General features: G+C 47.0%; 1 protein-coding gene and 1 long non-coding RNA gene across 2 annotated transcripts in view; one reads left to right on the top strand and one right to left on the bottom strand.

Moving 5' to 3' along the window:
- The window catches only part of LOC136632916 (uncharacterized), a 39,235-nt gene extending 34,705 nt beyond the window's left edge, over window positions 1-4,530 (bottom strand). Inside the window, exon 1 of the long non-coding RNA XR_010793202.1 lies at window positions 4,156-4,530. This is a non-coding gene — a long non-coding RNA (uncharacterized lncRNA). The remainder of the gene's footprint in view (window positions 1-4,155) is intronic.
- HIF1A (hypoxia inducible factor 1 subunit alpha) overlaps window positions 2,961-17,573 on the top strand; it is a 34,673-nt gene continuing 20,060 nt past the window's right edge. Inside the window, exon 1 of the mRNA XM_066608199.1 lies at window positions 2,961-3,262. Within this exon, the coding sequence (XP_066464296.1) occupies window positions 3,231-3,262 (32 nt within the window). The 5' untranslated portion in view covers window positions 2,961-3,230. The remainder of the gene's footprint in view (window positions 3,263-17,573) is intronic.

Raw genomic sequence — 17,573 nt, 5'->3', positions numbered from 1 at the left:
CGCCCTTAGGCAGTGATTCCCAACTCCAATCCTCATGGACACCCAACAGGTCATGTTTTCAGGATTTCCTCAGTACTGCACAGATGATGTAATTATTGTCGGTGCCTCAGACATTGCCACAGGTGTTCTTACTATAGGAGATCCTGAAAACATGACCTGTTGGGGTCCCTGAGGACTGGAGTTGGGAAACACAGCCCTTGTTGTGGAGTAGCTTGCAGCTGCCCTCACAGCGGCCTGATGGTAAAACTTATCCCCTCCTGTCTGGGGAGTTAAAGTGACCAGCTAAGTGCTGGGAGTGTGAAGCACGTGTGAGCACCGTGAAGCGCCAGTTCGAGTCCCCGCTCCCCTGTCAGTGTTTGCGGTAGGGAGCTTAAGTTGCATGGAGACACTATTTTGTAGAAGATTCGGCTGCAGGGAGGAGGCAACTATGAATGCGCTGCTTGGCAAAGAGAGAAAAGGCCCCAGGACTGAGCACAGCCAGAAAGGACGTGGTAGCGGCCATTGACAGTGTGACTAGGGCGCTGCCCTCATGCCAGGGGAGCAGCGCAGAAGTGATGCCAGAGGAAGGGCCCGATGACTAGGGGGCCATGTGGAAGGAGAGGAAGGCTTCCTTCTTGCAGGGACTTTGTCCTGAAGAAGATGATGGCACAGTGGATTAGGATGCTATAAAGCGGCCAGACATGCAAGACTGGTCCAACAACTGTTAGTGTGCGCACACTAGAGACCATGACAGACGAGTTAAAACTGTGATGCATGGGCTGCAACTTGATACTTATGGTTGCTGGTTATCTATGTTAGTGAGTGATGCGGTGCGTAGTGATTAGTGGGCAATGTGATGTGTAGTGATTCAGGATGCAAAGTGCATTATTATGGGGGACAGCAGTCCTGCTCTGAGCTGATTTGAGTAAACATGAGATAAAAGTGTAGGTGTGACAGTAATGCTGTAATAGAGATGTCAATTCGCACTTATGGTGTATTGAAGGCCGCAGTAATGCAGAGCTCCAAAATTAAATAATGTGTATCTATCTGAAGGGTTATTACTAGAGATGAGCGAGTATACTCGCTAAGGCACATTACTCGAGCGAGTAGTGCCTTAGCCGAGTATCTTCCCGCTCGTCTCAAAAGATTCGGGGGCTGGCGGGGGGGCGGGAAGCGGCGGGGGAGAGCAGGGAGGAACAGAGGGGAGATCTCTCTCTCCCTCTCACCCCCCTGCTCCCCGCCACAACTCACCTGTCACTGGCCCCCGAATCTTTAGAGACGAGCGGGGAGATACTCGGCTAAGGCACTACTCGCTCAAGTAATGTGCCTTAGCGAGTATACCTGCTCATCTCTAGTTATTACAAATGATCTTCCCAATGTCAAAACCTCATACCTCCCATTATAGTGACACTCAGATACAGAAATTTGACATCAATGGAAACAGAAACTCTAAACGTCTTGTTGCACAGAGGTGACCAGTGTGACCCCCTCTGTCACTGGACACACGTGGAGCCTGTAGTCACGTTCCTGCCGCACACGTTGTAGAACATCACCACTGACTGATTGGCCTCTGGAATTCGTCCTTGCAGATCGTGCATGGTGGGCAGTAATGGGGGCATGTAGACCCTAACACTCCCCAGAGAAAAACCTCACAAGGTCCGGGGAACATGGAGGCCAAGGTGAAAGTTCACAATCATCACGACCTGCACGGCCAGTCCATCTGTTTGGTAGTCGCTTATTGAGCTCACTACTGACTTCATTGTGATAATGGGGGGTGGGGCTCGTCCTGCTGGAAGATGGAACCGGGGATTTTCTGTTCCATCTGCGGCAGAATCTATATCTGTAGCGTCCAGGTATGAAATCCCCGGGATTGTTTCCTCATGGAGAGACTAATCCGTACACTTTCCTACAGGTTGTAGCGCAAAACACGTTCACCTTTGGAAAGTCGCGCATATGCTCCACATGGGTCCGCCAACCCCCCCCCCCCCCCCCCCCGGCCCCAGATTCTGGCATTTGTTTACTGAGCTTGGGAGGTGGAAGACGGCTTCATCACACGAGCATATTGTATTTGTGCACGCCTGAGTACTGCGTATTTGCGGAATGAACCATGCTTTATTGCATGTGCGTCAGCATATTTACTGTACTTTTTGCGCTCGCAAGGAATGTTAGTTTACACGCAGCAAAGACAGATGCACTGATTGAAATGGCTAATTAGTCTAATGAGTTCCAGATGTGTTCTTTTTTCGTGCGCTATTATGCATTGTTTCACGCATCTCCTTGTGTATTTTGCCCGCACTTGCGCTTGCTCTTTGACTTCTATGGGGGCTTTTGGTGTGTAAATGCGCAGAAAAATAGAGCATGTGAACAAACCCACTGAAATCAATGGGTTCTATTCTTTGTGGATGCAAATTTTGCGTGAAGGGGGCTTTAAAATGAATGGGATTAAAGAAAATCCTGTTCAGAAAAAGATTTTTCTACTGTAACTCTAACCCGCGCTTTAGCTGCGGATCCACTGTGCAAAATCTGCATGAAATCCGCAGTGTTTCCGCCATGTGTGAATGCACCCTGAATGCAGATTTTGATGCAGAATTGTCATTTTTAGTTCTGTATGGAGGTGTGCAGATTTTAGTACGGAATTATCTACATTTTTGTGGTGTGTGTTGCACCCTAAAATATTTTTCTAAGTTCCCCCTAAAAGGTGTAATAAAAAATAAAAATAATATAGTAATAATAAAATAGTAACAATAAAAAAGTCTATCACTAATAACCTTCTAATGTGTTGACAGGGTTTCCGGCAGTGCTGGGGTTAACAGCTCGCGCTCCCACGACCTCCGCACGTGGTCACACCTCCCTTCCATCATCAGCTGACTGTACAGAATGGGCGTGGCAGAGCACAGACGGGGGCTCGGCTTCCAACTCTGCTGATTGGTAGATGCTACTGACGTCAGCAGCTTCCTGCAGGGCCCTGCCCACTTGGTGACGCAGGCGCAGCCGTAGCGTTTTGTTTGCGTAGAAGGGAAAGGGGCAAAAAAAAAAAAAAAAGTGGTCGGAGCGCAGAGCGGCGCGGAGGAGCGTGGGCGACGTACCGGCCACGTACAGCGGCGCCGCGGCCTACTGCAGCGCACACCGGCCTCCCCGGGGCCTTTGTCTCCTGAGCGGACCACAACCGCCCCCCACCCCAGGCCTCCGTGTCCGGCCGCACCAACCCGGCGTCTGACGCAGCCACGGAAACCTCCTTGCCCCGGGCAGGCATGGAGGAGATAGTAGTGAACGACAAGAAGAGGTGAGTGCCCGCCGGTAGGGGGCGGTAGTCCTGGGTGATGCAGGCCCTTCAAGTGTCCTTCTTACTGCTGTTGTTTCTTTGTGCTGTGGGAAAGGTGAGTGACAAGGTGGCTGCATGGTGGCCCCCGGCTGGCATGTAGGGGGCGCAGGGTGGGCTTGTTTGCGGAATCCATTGCAGAGCTCCATTTAAAAGCAGGATGAAGTGTTCAGCGCGCTGCGCCATCTTGTAACAGTGGGACAGCGAATGACCCCGTAATAGTCGTGCGCTGTAGCCGAAGTGCCGGGGTGTCCACGGTGGGTCTATAGCAGGTGTGCGCAGCGTTCTCGGGGCCACATGTTCAGGCTAATTAACGAGTGCCGCTTGTAATGCATGTGAATTGGCGCACTCGTCTGTTTCCCACGGGCTGAGGATTGGACTCTGGGGGTGGTAAGTAGTCGTCTGTCCTGGTAGCCCGGCGATGTACAACCGGTCGCAGAGGATGCTTGTGCTCGCTGATTGTTGGCCCAGTTGTCAGGCCATCGGGCGTTCAGCCAACTGTATTCCCTTTCCACAGCGTCCTGATCGGCGGGGATCCAACCGCTGGGACCTTCACCGATCCTGAGAGCGTCCGGCTGTTCCTGAGTGACTGGGACGGAGGTAACACAGGCGCATCATCACTTCAATGAGCGCGCCGGAGAGGAGTGTTTAAGCTCTGTCATTAAAGTGGAGTGATGATGCGCCTGCGCGGCCTCCGCTGTGTTCACTTGGCGATTGACTGGCCCCTGTTCTTTGGGGCCCCAGCGGTCAGCCCCCCACTGATCATAAAGTTACTCTCTGCATAAGGGATAACTTTTTAAGTTGACACAAACTTGTAAGCCTTATGGCGGTAGTGACTTGGTAGTGCCAGCACTTACCCGGTGTCCTGGGCACGGCTCTGCACGGGGTACAACTATCTCTCTTGGACTCAAGGTCCCATCCTGGCATGTCGGTGGCACACAAAGCATCAGATGTCTGCAGACACCCATTGTATACAGACCCATCCTGAGCGCCCAAGGACAGAAGTGGTGAATAAGAGGTCTTCTATGCGTGTAGTCGTCCGACCAGTCCCGGGCAGCTGGGCATAAGCGGAATGGAGCCCCTTGTAGTCAGTGGGAACCGTTCAGCCGTGGGGATTCCTCTATCCTGCTTCCCCAACGGAGCAGGGAATCGGATTCCCCAACGCAGGTGTGAAAACAGCCTAGCTGATGTGATCACATGACATGCCTCGATTTCTTAGGTTTTCAGGTCAAATAAACACTTGCTAAACTGGTTTTCATGTTGGCGCGGCGGTGGTGGTGGGGGGCAGGGTGTAACTGGAGCCCCCGCCACACCCAGGAATGTCTGGACAGGGGGCACTGCTGAGAGTACTCGTTATTGACCCTGTGGTTTGCGATGGGACCCCTATAATAATGGACCCGCCCTGGATACACCCGTTTGCCACACTGTGGGTGGTATAGCTACTGCTGGATGTGTTTTCACATATATAGCACCAAGCAGGCGGTCAGGGCATGCTGGGAATTGTAGTTGCCCAGCAGCTGGAGATGCCAGGTATAAATCAGTTCTGTGGCTCTTGGGAGATGTAGGCTTGTGAGAAGCGATGTTGGGGCATGCTGGGGACTGTAGTCCTACAACAGGAGCTTTAGTCAGACCCCAAGCACTCAGTTATAGTGTTTCGTTTAGCCGTCACTACAGGAACTGTCACTTCCCCTTCTACACGGCAGTATGTTCCTATGTCAGCGGTGACCTTGGTACCTTTACTCGCTGCAGCGTCTGCCAAGGCTTCGGGGCCTACTAGTACTTCCAGTAATCATGCCCTGGAGCACAGTGCTGCCACTTCAGAGAGTGGTGTGAATATATAGCTGCAGGCGTTGTACATGGGGTGTCCTATTATAGAAGGATCAGATATGCCGTATGATGGCTGTTAGATCCGGCGTGTTATTGGGGCTTCAAGGAAGCTGCTGCATTTAGGCAGGTTTATGCTATATTAGATAGTTTGTACTGTTATACGCGCCATACGTCTATCGTACATCCCTCGGCATTGGCGGCACTTACTGCATACGCCCGTGTCGCTGAGCCCTATCAGTCTGTAGAGACGCAGCGCTTTCACCTTGTGTGCATGTGGGAGTTACACGTGTTTTTGCTGCGTATGTGCAGGTTTTTACATCCTCATGTCGCCCATTTTTCACGCATGCAATAAAAAACACAAATCCCAAGAGATGTCAGTTTTGTCACAACTCTCAGAAAACTGCGCAAAAAAAAATCACACCTGGATGCTTGTGTGGTCACTTTTTTTTTTTTTTTTTGTTATGGTTTTTGTTTTCAATGCACCCCTAGACTTTAATGTGTAATTTTGGTCCATGAATACAGACCAAAAAAAGGACGTGCTGCAGTTTATTTTTATTTATTTTTTTACACCCGACATCCCTTTTTTTTTCCATCCAACATGAGATATTCCCTCTGTGAAGTTCCGACCCTCTTGCGTGAGTTTCACCCGTGTTAGAGGATCCAAAGTGGTTTTCCATTGATTTTAGTGGGAAACCCCAGATCGCACAACAAGCTGGAGCCATGCGATGTATTTAAGGTCCTATTGAAATCACGAACACAAAAACATGCCACGATTTTTTTTTGCATCGCTGTGAGGGAAAACTTTGCTCATGTGTATGACACCATTCAAAAGAATGGAGTTCATATTCACGCGAGTTTTGAGCGTCGCAACGTTGGCGCACAACTCGGGCAAGATTAGTGCTGGTGTGAGACCGTCCTGATGGAGGTTATTCCGTTTCATACTTTTATGTTGTCTCCTTGTGTGTGTGCACTTTCAGTACTGCCACGTCAGCAACATGAAATTAAGCCGGTGTGCCACGCTTGAATTTCCCTTGCATGGGCACTCGGCACGTACATAATGAAGTGTACTTGCGTGGCGCCAACCACAATGCACTATCTTGGCATATATGTGTGCGTAATATGTGTCAAGACAAGGCATGCTGTGTTTTTTGTTTTTTTTTTGCATGAAAAAAACCCTGGTGTGAGTGGCCCAAGACAAATCAAGGAGCTATGGGCATGGCGGTTCACGCTAAGTGATGACACGGGTACCCGCAGCCAATGTGCAATATCAATGGCAAATGGGCCACGGGTCGGACGGATTCCATTTTAATGGAATCCACCCGTGCAGAGTCCGCACAAAAAATTAAAACATGCTGCGATTTCAAGTCCGCTCGTGGTAATTGCAGTCGCTACCCGCTCATCTGAGTGGACATGCCAATTTTCTATATTTTCAATGGGCGCAGAATACCACAGCGATCGACAATTCCATCATGGATTGCATAGTACAAACCTGATGACAGGTTCCCATTAAAGAGTCTGTCATGTTGGAAATGTTGTCTGTTCTGCCATCAGGCATCATGTTATAATTTTATGGGGAAGATTCAGTAGAAGTTGTCATTTATTGAACTGTTCTTTTATACTTGAGTCCAGTGGGCGGTCCTAACAGTGGTTATATTAGTATACATACAGGTATAGCGGACGACTGAGACCGCCCACTGGACTCCTAACAGACAGTGCACCAATAAATGACCAGTTCTACTGACTCTCGTCTCACTGAACTATATACCATCTGCTCTATTACATGCTGCCTGCAGAATGGCCGGAGTTTCCAACATGACAAAGTACCTCAAGACTTTCTCTGCTGTTGGGAACATTGGTGGGCAGCCACAATGATTCCTCCAAACTCTCTAAGTCACTGACCACTGATTGCATAACTTAGTAGCTTTGCCATTCAGTAGTCTGGGAAGTTGGCACCAAGGAATAAATGTTGGAATTTTTAATGTTTTGAGCCATTTCTTATTACAACTTGATGATGCGTCTCGGAGTTGGATTTCCTGGTGGTTTCTGCTGCTGCTCTATATTGGAATGTATTTGGGTAAGGGAATTCTTGGGTCAGACGTCCACAAGACGGTGTGAAGTCCTGAGAAGGGCCGTCACCTGCTACTATAATGGAGAAGAGCTTGTGACGCTGGATTCTCCATCTGAGTCCTCGGTGTTACCTAATCTTACTGTACAGTAGTGGTCTCTAATCTATGGCTCTCCTAAAGGGAACCCAGCAAAACAGCAGTACTAGATGTGCGAAGGAGCTGTTGGCCAAGTGATCCTTCTAGTCCAGCACCTTCCCATTGTCACGTATATGCCGTCTGAGGCTCTCCTATCCGGTATGCAATTTGCAGATTACATTATGGACCTAAACTAGCACACAGTACAGATGTAGTGCTAGTTTAGGTCCTAAAACTGTGGTGACATTTTAGCTTTAAAACTACAAATCCCAGCATGCTCTTCATGCATGATAATCACCTACAGATAAGGCCACATCCACACAAGCAATTTTTTTCTCACACAATTTTGTCGCAATGCTATAAATCACATGAATGTAGAGCCCATTCTCTTCTCTGGGTTTTTCCACATGAGCAATGTTTTGTAGCCTGCGACATTGCGAGGCTACAAAATCGTGGTCTATACAGTCGCAATTTGCAGTTTTTTGGGTTTTTTTGCCCATGTTTCCCTATGGAGCCTTCCTTCGTGTTGCATCACAGGAAATCCTACTGTAAAAGCCCTAAACTAAGCCCTAGCTGCATAAAAAAAAGGAAGAAATTGGCTCTCCGGTGCTGTCATCTCCCCGCATGTATTCCCTGAAGCTCCCCGGCAGTTGCTTGAAGTTCTCCTGCAGAGCTTCCTGGTCAGGACTTTGAAAGTCCCCACCTCCAGGAAGCTCTGCCTCTGGTTCCTGAGCCAATCGGAGACAGTGCTGGAGGAACCAATCACAGCCAATCAATGAATGGCTGTGATTGGCTCATAAAGTGCCAGCTCTGATTGGCTGAGCCACGGTGCTCGTGAACCGATCACAGCCAGCCCTTCCTGGAAGTGGGGATTTTGATTTCCCCCCCCCCCCAATCCAAAGAGGACTGGCAGAAAACTGAAGACACGTGACACGGAGTTCCAAGGGAGAAGACATGGTGGAGCTGAGAGTGCCTCTTAGGTGGTGATGTGTTTTTTTTTGTTTTTTTTTTGTTCAACTAGGGCTTATTGCAGCCTAAGGCTGCCTATCCACGGGCATATTTTCATTGCGTTTCCTGCGGCGATAATCCAGTCGCGGTGAACGCTTTCCATAGCAACACTATGGAAAGCACAGACTCCCTGTCTTCGACGGGAGAATCATAGCGACTCACTGCTCACGGCTGGTAAATCGCAAGATCCTCTGAGGCTCACCTCAGAAATCCGTCCTCTGACTCCTGCTCCCGAGCGGTGGAGATCCACAGCAGGATATTGCAACACCCGTGGACAGGCAGCCTAAAACGGCTACAACATATTGAATCGGTCACTTTAGCTTTCTGTAGTCTCCATGATGATACTGTTTACTCCTTATTTTAGCGACTCTCTACCACTTTTATTAGGAAGCTGAATGGTTAATCAGGAAGCCGGATGCAGGAGGTGGGGGACTTCTGACATGTCCTTACCAGGGTTGTTTTGCTTTGTGAGAGGCCCCAGTCTTTAGGGGATAATGAGCCGCTCAGGGTAATGAAGGATAACTGCACCGCCTGCAAGTGATGTAGCTATGAAGTGGCTGCGCTCCGAGCAGTGTACGTGATGATCTTCACCACAGAATGCTGTATTGTCATTTTACAAGCAGTACATTTTGTGTTGGACTTTACTGATCTTTCAAACACTCAGCCTGAATGATGACAAAAGTGTGAAATGGTTTTGTGGCAAAAATCACTTTCTGGGTATGTTCACACGCAGTGGCAATACTGTGGATTTTCTGCAGCAGAAGGTTTGCAGCATTTTGCAGTCTCAGCAGTGTGGGGAACAGTTTAAGGAATTGACACACCGAGGAAAAACTCTGCAAACTAAATGAACCTGTAGTGCGGGCTTTAAATCACAGCATGCCAATTTATGCTGCGGATTTTTTGCACGGACGTCAAAATTTGCTTGTTATGTAAGTATTTTGATGCAGATCTACAGTGGATTTTCAGCTGTGGAAAATCCACTACGTGTGTGCTACTTTAAGTGCTGGCCACTAGGGGTCTCCCTTCCATCTAACTTGCTGTGCACTGCCTGTTGTCAGGTGAAGTCCTTCTCTAGTGACTGATAACAGTAAGTTCAGGAAGGGGATGATTCTATGGAGTGGGGAAGAGAGGTTAAGAGCCACGCAGATGCTGCAGCTAAGGGCCACTGGCTGAGAGTTGGACCACTAATGATCGATAAAGCATGTCAAATTGGCGTTTCTTCACTGCCATATACACGACAGGTAATGCTTTATGGGATGAAGATCATTAATGTGACCCTTCGTCCCCAAACCTCTATCATTGGTTGGATGCACATCTGCCTGTTTATACGAAGTGTTTAGCTGACCAGCAAGCATTTTTATGTACACATAAACAAGCAAATCATTTGCACGTTCTAGCTGGCCAATTGTTGGGGAAACAAGTGCTTGTGCTCTATAATCTGCCCAGGTAATTGCATTTTGACCGGTAAATACTTAGGCTGAGGGCACAGTCCAGCTGACTGCATGTGGCCAATCCATGCCTACATGCGGAACCAGTGGTCGCATAATTTGCCGGCAGATTATTGCTGCCGCATGTGGACATGGTCTAGCTGCATTCGACAAGCCACACTGTTTTTGAAGATTGCCGTCTGATAGCTACTGAAATCGCATTTACACTGCTCAGTACTGCTGTAGTGTCATTCATGATTCAGTCACTTGTGAGGGTGTGCTACAGAGATTAAAAACCTATTCTCTGCTGTGTACAGTGTCTGGAGAGGACATGGTGGCTAGTCTACATCCACCAGCTCTGGGGATTGTGTTGTAGATATTTCTGCTGACCATTAGTGCTCAGCACAGTGTGGGCGTCCTCTTCACTCACATGAAATCTATGGGAGAGCTTTGCTGCTATGGCACTTCTCTCAGGAGCAGAACAATAATGGGAGTGAAGATGGTCCCCACACCTTTCCCCTGTCCGGTAATGACCACGTCCGATCTGCTGCACTGGATGATCGGCTGATGGATGGGGGTCCCAGAGGATTGGTCATCAGTGCAAAAGAGGGCAGACAACCCAACCCAGTTCTCCTGATTTATAACTAGTAAAATGCAGAATATAGTCTGTAACAGATTGGACAGATGCCACGATCCGTGTGACTTGTGCACCACATATGATGAGCAGATGCCAACCGGAAAATCTGCATGGTGCCAAATGTCCGGGTGTCCCTTCAGTTTGCAGTTTTTAAGGAAATCACTGCAAGGACAAGTTTTCTATATCCTTACACTGTTAGTTGCAGGCTCCCTGCGTGAGTGTATACATCTTCAGCTCCTCGTATTCAGGTTTTCTCACTGCTGGCCATTGGACTATCTCGGTCCAGAAAGGCTCCAATGACACTGAGATGGCAGAGGCTTTCTATAGATTCTCAGAGCTCAGTCACACAGACGGATCTATACACTTTAGGCCCACTTCACACAGGCATATTTGCATGCTATAGGAAGACCATAGAACCCATTGATTTCAATGGGTTTGTTCACATGCACTTATTTTTTCAGTGCATTCCAGTCGCGCAAACAAAAAGCAGCATGCTCCATTTAACTGTACACCAAAAGTTCCCATAGAAGTCGATGGGGATGGGCAAATGTGCTCGCAATACGCTATGAGATGCGGGTAACTCTGTAATTGTGCAGGGAGAGGGGGGTAATAACACCTCTTGAACTCAGTAGACTAAATGGCCATTTCAGTGGCTGGGAGCATCAGTGACTTTATTTTATTTTTTGTGTGCACTCAAATGCAATGTAAAATACACTGATACGCACAAAAGCAACGTTCATTGCGCAAATACGCATACGGTCCTATGACCTTGGCTTTGATGGATGATTTTGGTCCACAAATATGGATAAAATTAAAGCCTGAGAAAAATAAAGAAACCTGCAGCATTAAAATCTGCATTAAAAAACCCTAACAAATATCCAAGTGCATCAATGTAATTCAATGGGTCCGTGTGCTGTCTGTAGTCAGTCCATAAGAGATACGGACAGAGAATACACACTTGTAGGACTACCGTACTTGCTAATACTGGGTGTTTCCTAGAAAATGAAGCGATGCTCTTGAAGCAATCTGTTACTAGGATGGGATTTTTGCACATGCTAGTAAAGTATAGAGCAAGTATGTGGTAATTGGCCAATAAATGTCTCTACAGTGTCCTGATGGACCCTTCCCCTCACCAGCACCTCTTGACCCCAAAACTAAATAAATGGCACCTGTGTCTTCTAATATAAGCATCTCCAGCGCCTGCTGAGGCACAGTATGGGCTCACGGACTTCTATGTTACGGCTATATAGATCTTGAGTGGAGCTGTGATCGTTGTCGTGCGTGAGACTACTTCTGGAACCTGGTGCAGTATGGAGGGAACAGCGGTACGGCAGCACACACAGTACGGAGTCTAATCTGTTACCCTGCGGACTCTGTTCTGCCTTGGGCATGTAGTCTAAAGGTTCATTCTCACTTGAGTATTGTGGATTCAGATCCAATTTTTTCATTGAAGGAGAGAGGAAAAACAAGTTGCCAATACATTCTATTATATATCTGTTACAAAAAACTGCAAAAGTTAATCCTTTTAACAAAAAAAAAATGGAACAAACCTACATGGAAAAAAAGAACACTTGTAACAAAATACTGAACAAAAATACATATATGAAATATAAACCCTACGCCAAAAAAAATACATTACGTAACAGGTGCTGTCAGCTCCGCTACACTTCTCTTCTCGAAGCTCTGGCACGCTTGTTTGTAGTCTTCAGCCACCGCTTTCTGGTTAGGGGGCTCATAAATCCTGCCTCCAAGAAGCGCTAGCTCTGATTGGCTGAGCGCAGTGCCCAAGAATCATTCAGAGCCAGCGCTTCCTGGAGGTGGGATTTATGAATTCCCTAACCTGGAACCTGTGGCTGAAGACTGCAAACAAGTGCAGCAGAGCAGACAGCACCTGTTAGGTAACGTTTGTGTGTGGTTTTTTTTTTTTGTTTTTTTTTTTAAATGCAGCTAGGGCTTATTTTTGGGTAAACAGTAGGGCTTCATACTGTTAAAGTTGCATCACACCACACGAAAACCACGATTTAATGCAATTCAACAAAAAGGAAGACTCCATAGGGAAACATGGGCTACAAAACATTGCAAACCATGACAATATTCAGCATGCTGCGATTATTTTGTTTTTCTTGCAATGTAGCAGCCTATAAAACATTGCTAATGTGAAGGAACCCATTGTAAAGCATGGGCTTCACATACATGCGATCTGTAGCAATGTTGCCTCGCGAAAAAGGTATGTGATTTTTTGTCGCCCCGTGTGAAAGCGGCCTTAAGGCCCAATATCCACAGGCTGGCTTGATTTGCAGAAGATCCGCAAATCGAGCTGCCCATAGGGAAACATGGGCGTCTACAAATGAAATAAAGCATGCGGATTTAATTTGTGGACCTTCTGGTCCAGAAAACAAATCGCAGCATGCTCCATTTCAGTGTGGATCCTGCACGGACGGCTTCCATTAAAGTCAATGGAAGCCAGAGTTTATTAGGAAATGTAGAATAACTTACAGACTCGCTACATAATAAAATAAAGCGGTAAGGATCAACGAGATAGGATGGGAGAGAGAGAGACCAGACAAGGGGCAAAGGATATGGCGCCGCCCCGTGTATGTAACAAAAAATAACCCTGAACCAGTAAAAGAACACAGCAAGAGGACAAGCAACAAAAAGACCAAAGAAGAAAACAAACAAGTAATACAAGAACTGTTACTATTGGCTACGATAAAGCACATTGTTTAATTAGAGACAGTTTACCCAAAGAACTGAACACTGAGAGAGAGATCTTAGGGGGGGAGGGAGAGGGGGAGGGGGGAGGGAAGGGGGGGAAACCAAAGTTATGTAAGAAATGTTTTAATAATATGTAAAAGGTGAAAAAAGTTTAATAAAAAACACTTTAATTAAAAAAAAAAGTCAATGGAAGCATTGCAATCCGTGGCTCGTCCTCATGGGCTGCGGATTCCACGGGAAAGCAGGAGTTCAAAGAAGAAAAAAAATCCCTGCTACGTGCCGACTGGTGCATCCACAGACAAGGAAATAGAGCCGGACAGATATGTAGAAGAGCAAAACCAGTACGCAGTGTCCTCGGCCGTGGGCAGGGTCTGTTTCCGGTACCGGCTCCTGCGTGCGGAATCCAATCATAGACATTAAGCCTAAGGCCTCATTCCCATGGCCATGACGGACATCGCCAGCGGAATATCGCAGCAGAGTCCACCCCAGCGCCGTCCCCCCAACCCCCCCCCCCCCTTCCTAAAACCCCCCATCCTCTCAACTCCAGAACCGCATGAGGCGCCGGAGGTGCCAGATGACGTGGGTGGGGACGCGTATTCACGCGGTACTTCTGCTATGCTACAGGGGAAGTATAGCGTGACAGACGGCTTCCATTGACCACAATGGAAGCCGGCTACACATATTCCCACGGCAAATAGAGCATGCCGCAGTTTCTTTCATGTTGTGGAATTTCGCAGTGTGAACATAGGTTCTATTGAATTTAATAGCTGTGGGACAATGTAACGGATTTCCGCCACGTAAAACGTTGCAGGAATGCAGCCATGGGCATTAGCCCTAAGTGTGTTATGTGAAATTCTCTAGCAATTCAGGGGGAAAAAAAAACATTGGACCAAATGGGCAATCTGTCCCAGGTAACATGAACCTGGTGATGCAAGAGCCATAGTCCTACACTGTTGAGTAGTGCATACATGATGACCTAGTTTAAAGGGCCCTTTCTGCTGATGGGCCTCTGTTCAGAGGTAGGGAGGGTCCTGGGACAAGGTGATTGGCAATATGCTGAAATTCTGTATTCGGAAAGTGAAAGATGTATAACCCTTTCATGGTATTTGTTTTGATGGCCTCTTGTGTGATCAGGGAGGATCTATGACTCGGGCCCCAGAAGTTGCAGGGCTGTGAAGCAGTTCCCTGTAGTCTTGCCTGTGGAGGCAGTGCATGAGTAAGCTGCCGGCTCATTGTATTTCCCTCCTCACACCTCCCTGTGTACTTTGTATTTTGCCTCTTAACCTAGATTTGAAGCTGCAGCTTTGTGTAATGAGCAGCAGATGACGGGTCATAAAGAGCTGAAGTAAGGGTTGGAGAGCGGCCAGCGAGGCGCAGAGCAGCTCCTCCGCTCTAGACGCCACTTGGAAGATATCGGGGAGGCTCGCATTGTTTTGGAATTTCACTTTTTGTGTGCGCTGAGAGCCTCTTTGAGCTGGCGTAGCACGTAATCGCCAAGTTCATCGTATCGCGTGACTCTTCTGCTGATTGACTGCTGGCTATTCAGCTTGATCTCATAAACAGATTAAAGGATAAAAGCCCTGGAAAACAGAAGTGTCTCACCTTAGAGGAGATCACTTCAGTTCATGCCTGGGGACAGAAAGGACTCTTACGTGCTGCATGGAAAGTGAACTTGACTCCTGGTAATTTCAGTGTAGATATATGGTAATGTATGAGCTGCTGTTCAGGATTTTAAAACCACGGCATCACCCTTGTCCGAGTCTGGTATCTAGGAAGTCATGAACAAGAGTGACCTGCTATGTATTTCTGCAGCATGTGGTTTGTTAAAGGGGTTAGCCAGGGATTTGTCAAACTCACCCGGAGTAGTGGAGTCAATTATCCACTTCTGGCTGAGTTCGGACAAGTGGTCACATGGTATTACGGCCCCATTGTTGGCGACGTCATTGCAGAGGTGTTGCTCTCAGATCATTATAATAACAAAGCCAGACCCTCTTTCTGTCTGCATCGGCCAGATTTTGACTCTGTTTTTGATGCAGAAATCCGCTACGTGTGAACATACCCTAATGTGCTGCCGACAATATGGTAATACTCTGGGAATGGTCAGCAATACTTGTCACAAATCCAAAGCTGTTTTTTACATTGGTTTGAAGATATGGATGTTCCACGATTGGACCGGCTGCACAGAGACCCGACCTGAACCTACTGTACATCTCTGGGACAAACTGGAATGTCCGGTCAGAAAATATGAACAGCATCTAATCTTTCCTGAGAGAACTTGCCAGACATTTGCAGGATGATTGGAGGGAAATACCAGATGTTGTAGAAAGTATGCCACAGAGTATCCAATAGTAGGGCCAGAGGAGTCCCACTAAGTACGAACATATGTGAATACTACTACTGATTCTTGCTCAGGTGTTCAAATTACTTTTGGTAAGTTGGTGTACAACGAAAGCTGTCGGAGTTCAGTAGGGGCCCTTCTACACTGATGTCCCAGTGATGATCGTTCCTGTGCTGTTACATGGAGGTGGAGCTGAGACGAGACTGTTTAAACTGACTGATTAGTTGTCTAGTTTCTAGGCACGTATAACGACAAACACATTCTTGTTCGCCGTTCAGTATGTGCTTGCTTTTACACTGAACGGCAATCCTTCAGATTGTCGCTGATTGACGGAACCTGATTTGTCGGCCTGTATAAAAGGGTCCTAAATGTGCCCCATGGTGGTTGATGTGCCGACCATATGATAGAGTGGGGAAAGATGGGGTGCAACTTGTATTTCATATAGGCGGCTCAGTCTGGCTTCTGAGACTACTGAGTGACAGCGCTATATGCACCCTGTACAAAGAAGGCAGTCGGTCATTGAGTCATCCCACTGGACTGGTATAGCCTGTATATATGTTGTACGTGTAGGTTCAGGGTGGGTCTTTGCTAACACTTCATTTTTCTTTATATTCTGGACTATTTTGATTATATGGTGACTATTCTGGAAATGTCACATTTTTTTCTCTTCAGTACACCCTTTCAGCCAGCAGATGGGTGGGGTTTCACAAGTTGGACCCCTCACCAATTTCATATTGATGGCCTATCCTAAAAACAGTCCATTAGTATCAACGTTCCAAAAGGTTTTTTAATTAGATGGAGGAAAAATTTTTACATGATTCCAATTTTTAATTGATTTTGATTTTAATTTTCAATCGGTGACTATCTGCCATACACTACTGGATGTAACTGGTCACTTCTAATGAGGCGTACATACTTTTTTGCTATTTGGAATACTTTGCATCGATTTAGTAAATGTAAAATGTATTCCCAATTTGAAATGGGTACAATATACCCTGTTTCTCTGAAAAAAAAGACTTACCTGGATTTTCGGGGAGGCTTGAAGTATGAGCCCTAGATGCATTACTAAGAAAAAAATATATTACCTAGCGGGCTCAGTCCAGGTCCCTACACTGCTCTCCAAAGCTCCGCCGCGCTTCTTGCAGCACTTGCGTCCTGGTTACGGGAAGCGATGGCTCTGAGTGGCTGAGCAGTGCTCGAGAACCAATCAGTGCAGCACTCCACGAACCAATGCCACGACTGTGAATAATTTATCGAGCACTGCATTGATTGGCTGAGCGTCAGTCGAAGAACCAATCACAGCCATCGCGTTATGGAGGCAGGATTTGTGAATTGGCCGATCAATGCCACGGCTCAGCGTGTCAGCACTGGGGAGAGCAGAGGGAAGGACCTGGACTGAGCCTGCTAGTTAAGTATAATAAGACCTAGTACCTCTTTTGTGGCCACAATTAATATAGGACAGGGTCTTATTTTCGGGGAGACACAGTAGTAGTCTGGATTTCTTTTTACATTTCAGGTTATGTCGATTGTGCTTCACAAACTACTAACCTAAGTTTGTATATGCTTAGTGATGCACAGGATTTGCTGTTGTGGTGTTTTTGGCATGGAAAGATCCCTAATCTCTATCAAGTACACAGTCCTATTACTGCCTGGGACCCTCTGAGACCCACTCTGTCTGCCAAATCTGTCCCATCGCTATACTACCCTGACAGTAATTGCTTATAAATGCTGCGATTTAAAACTTCATGTTTCCTACACGGCAGCTGATTGCCGGGGTCTCTGAGGCTGGTCTGATGTGCATACTAAAGACTCATTACTTGTTAAGTTTCTATTTATTAAAGTTAATGCAGGAAATTTGGGCAATGCCTATTATGGGAAACCATGTCATATACGCCATCAGTTATCATGAAGCTACCAGCCCCCAGTATATATGGAGCTGTCTGTAAGGTCTACATATAGACTGCGGTTACTCATTGACTATATAGTTGCATAACGATGTAAACATGGCCTAGATTAGACTCCCCTATCAAGCTTGTAAAGGATAGATATACAATAGTGTTCTTGCAGATTAGCGAGTCTGGCTGAGCCAAGGTCTCATTTCTTTAAAGGGTTATAATATAGG

This window comes from Eleutherodactylus coqui, chromosome 6, assembly GCF_035609145.1.
Source record: "Eleutherodactylus coqui strain aEleCoq1 chromosome 6, aEleCoq1.hap1, whole genome shotgun sequence".
Classification (NCBI taxonomy): domain Eukaryota; kingdom Metazoa; phylum Chordata; class Amphibia; order Anura; family Eleutherodactylidae; genus Eleutherodactylus; species Eleutherodactylus coqui.
The sequence above is the reverse complement of the archived record's forward strand: the minus strand, read 5'-3'. Positions and strand labels throughout refer to the sequence as shown.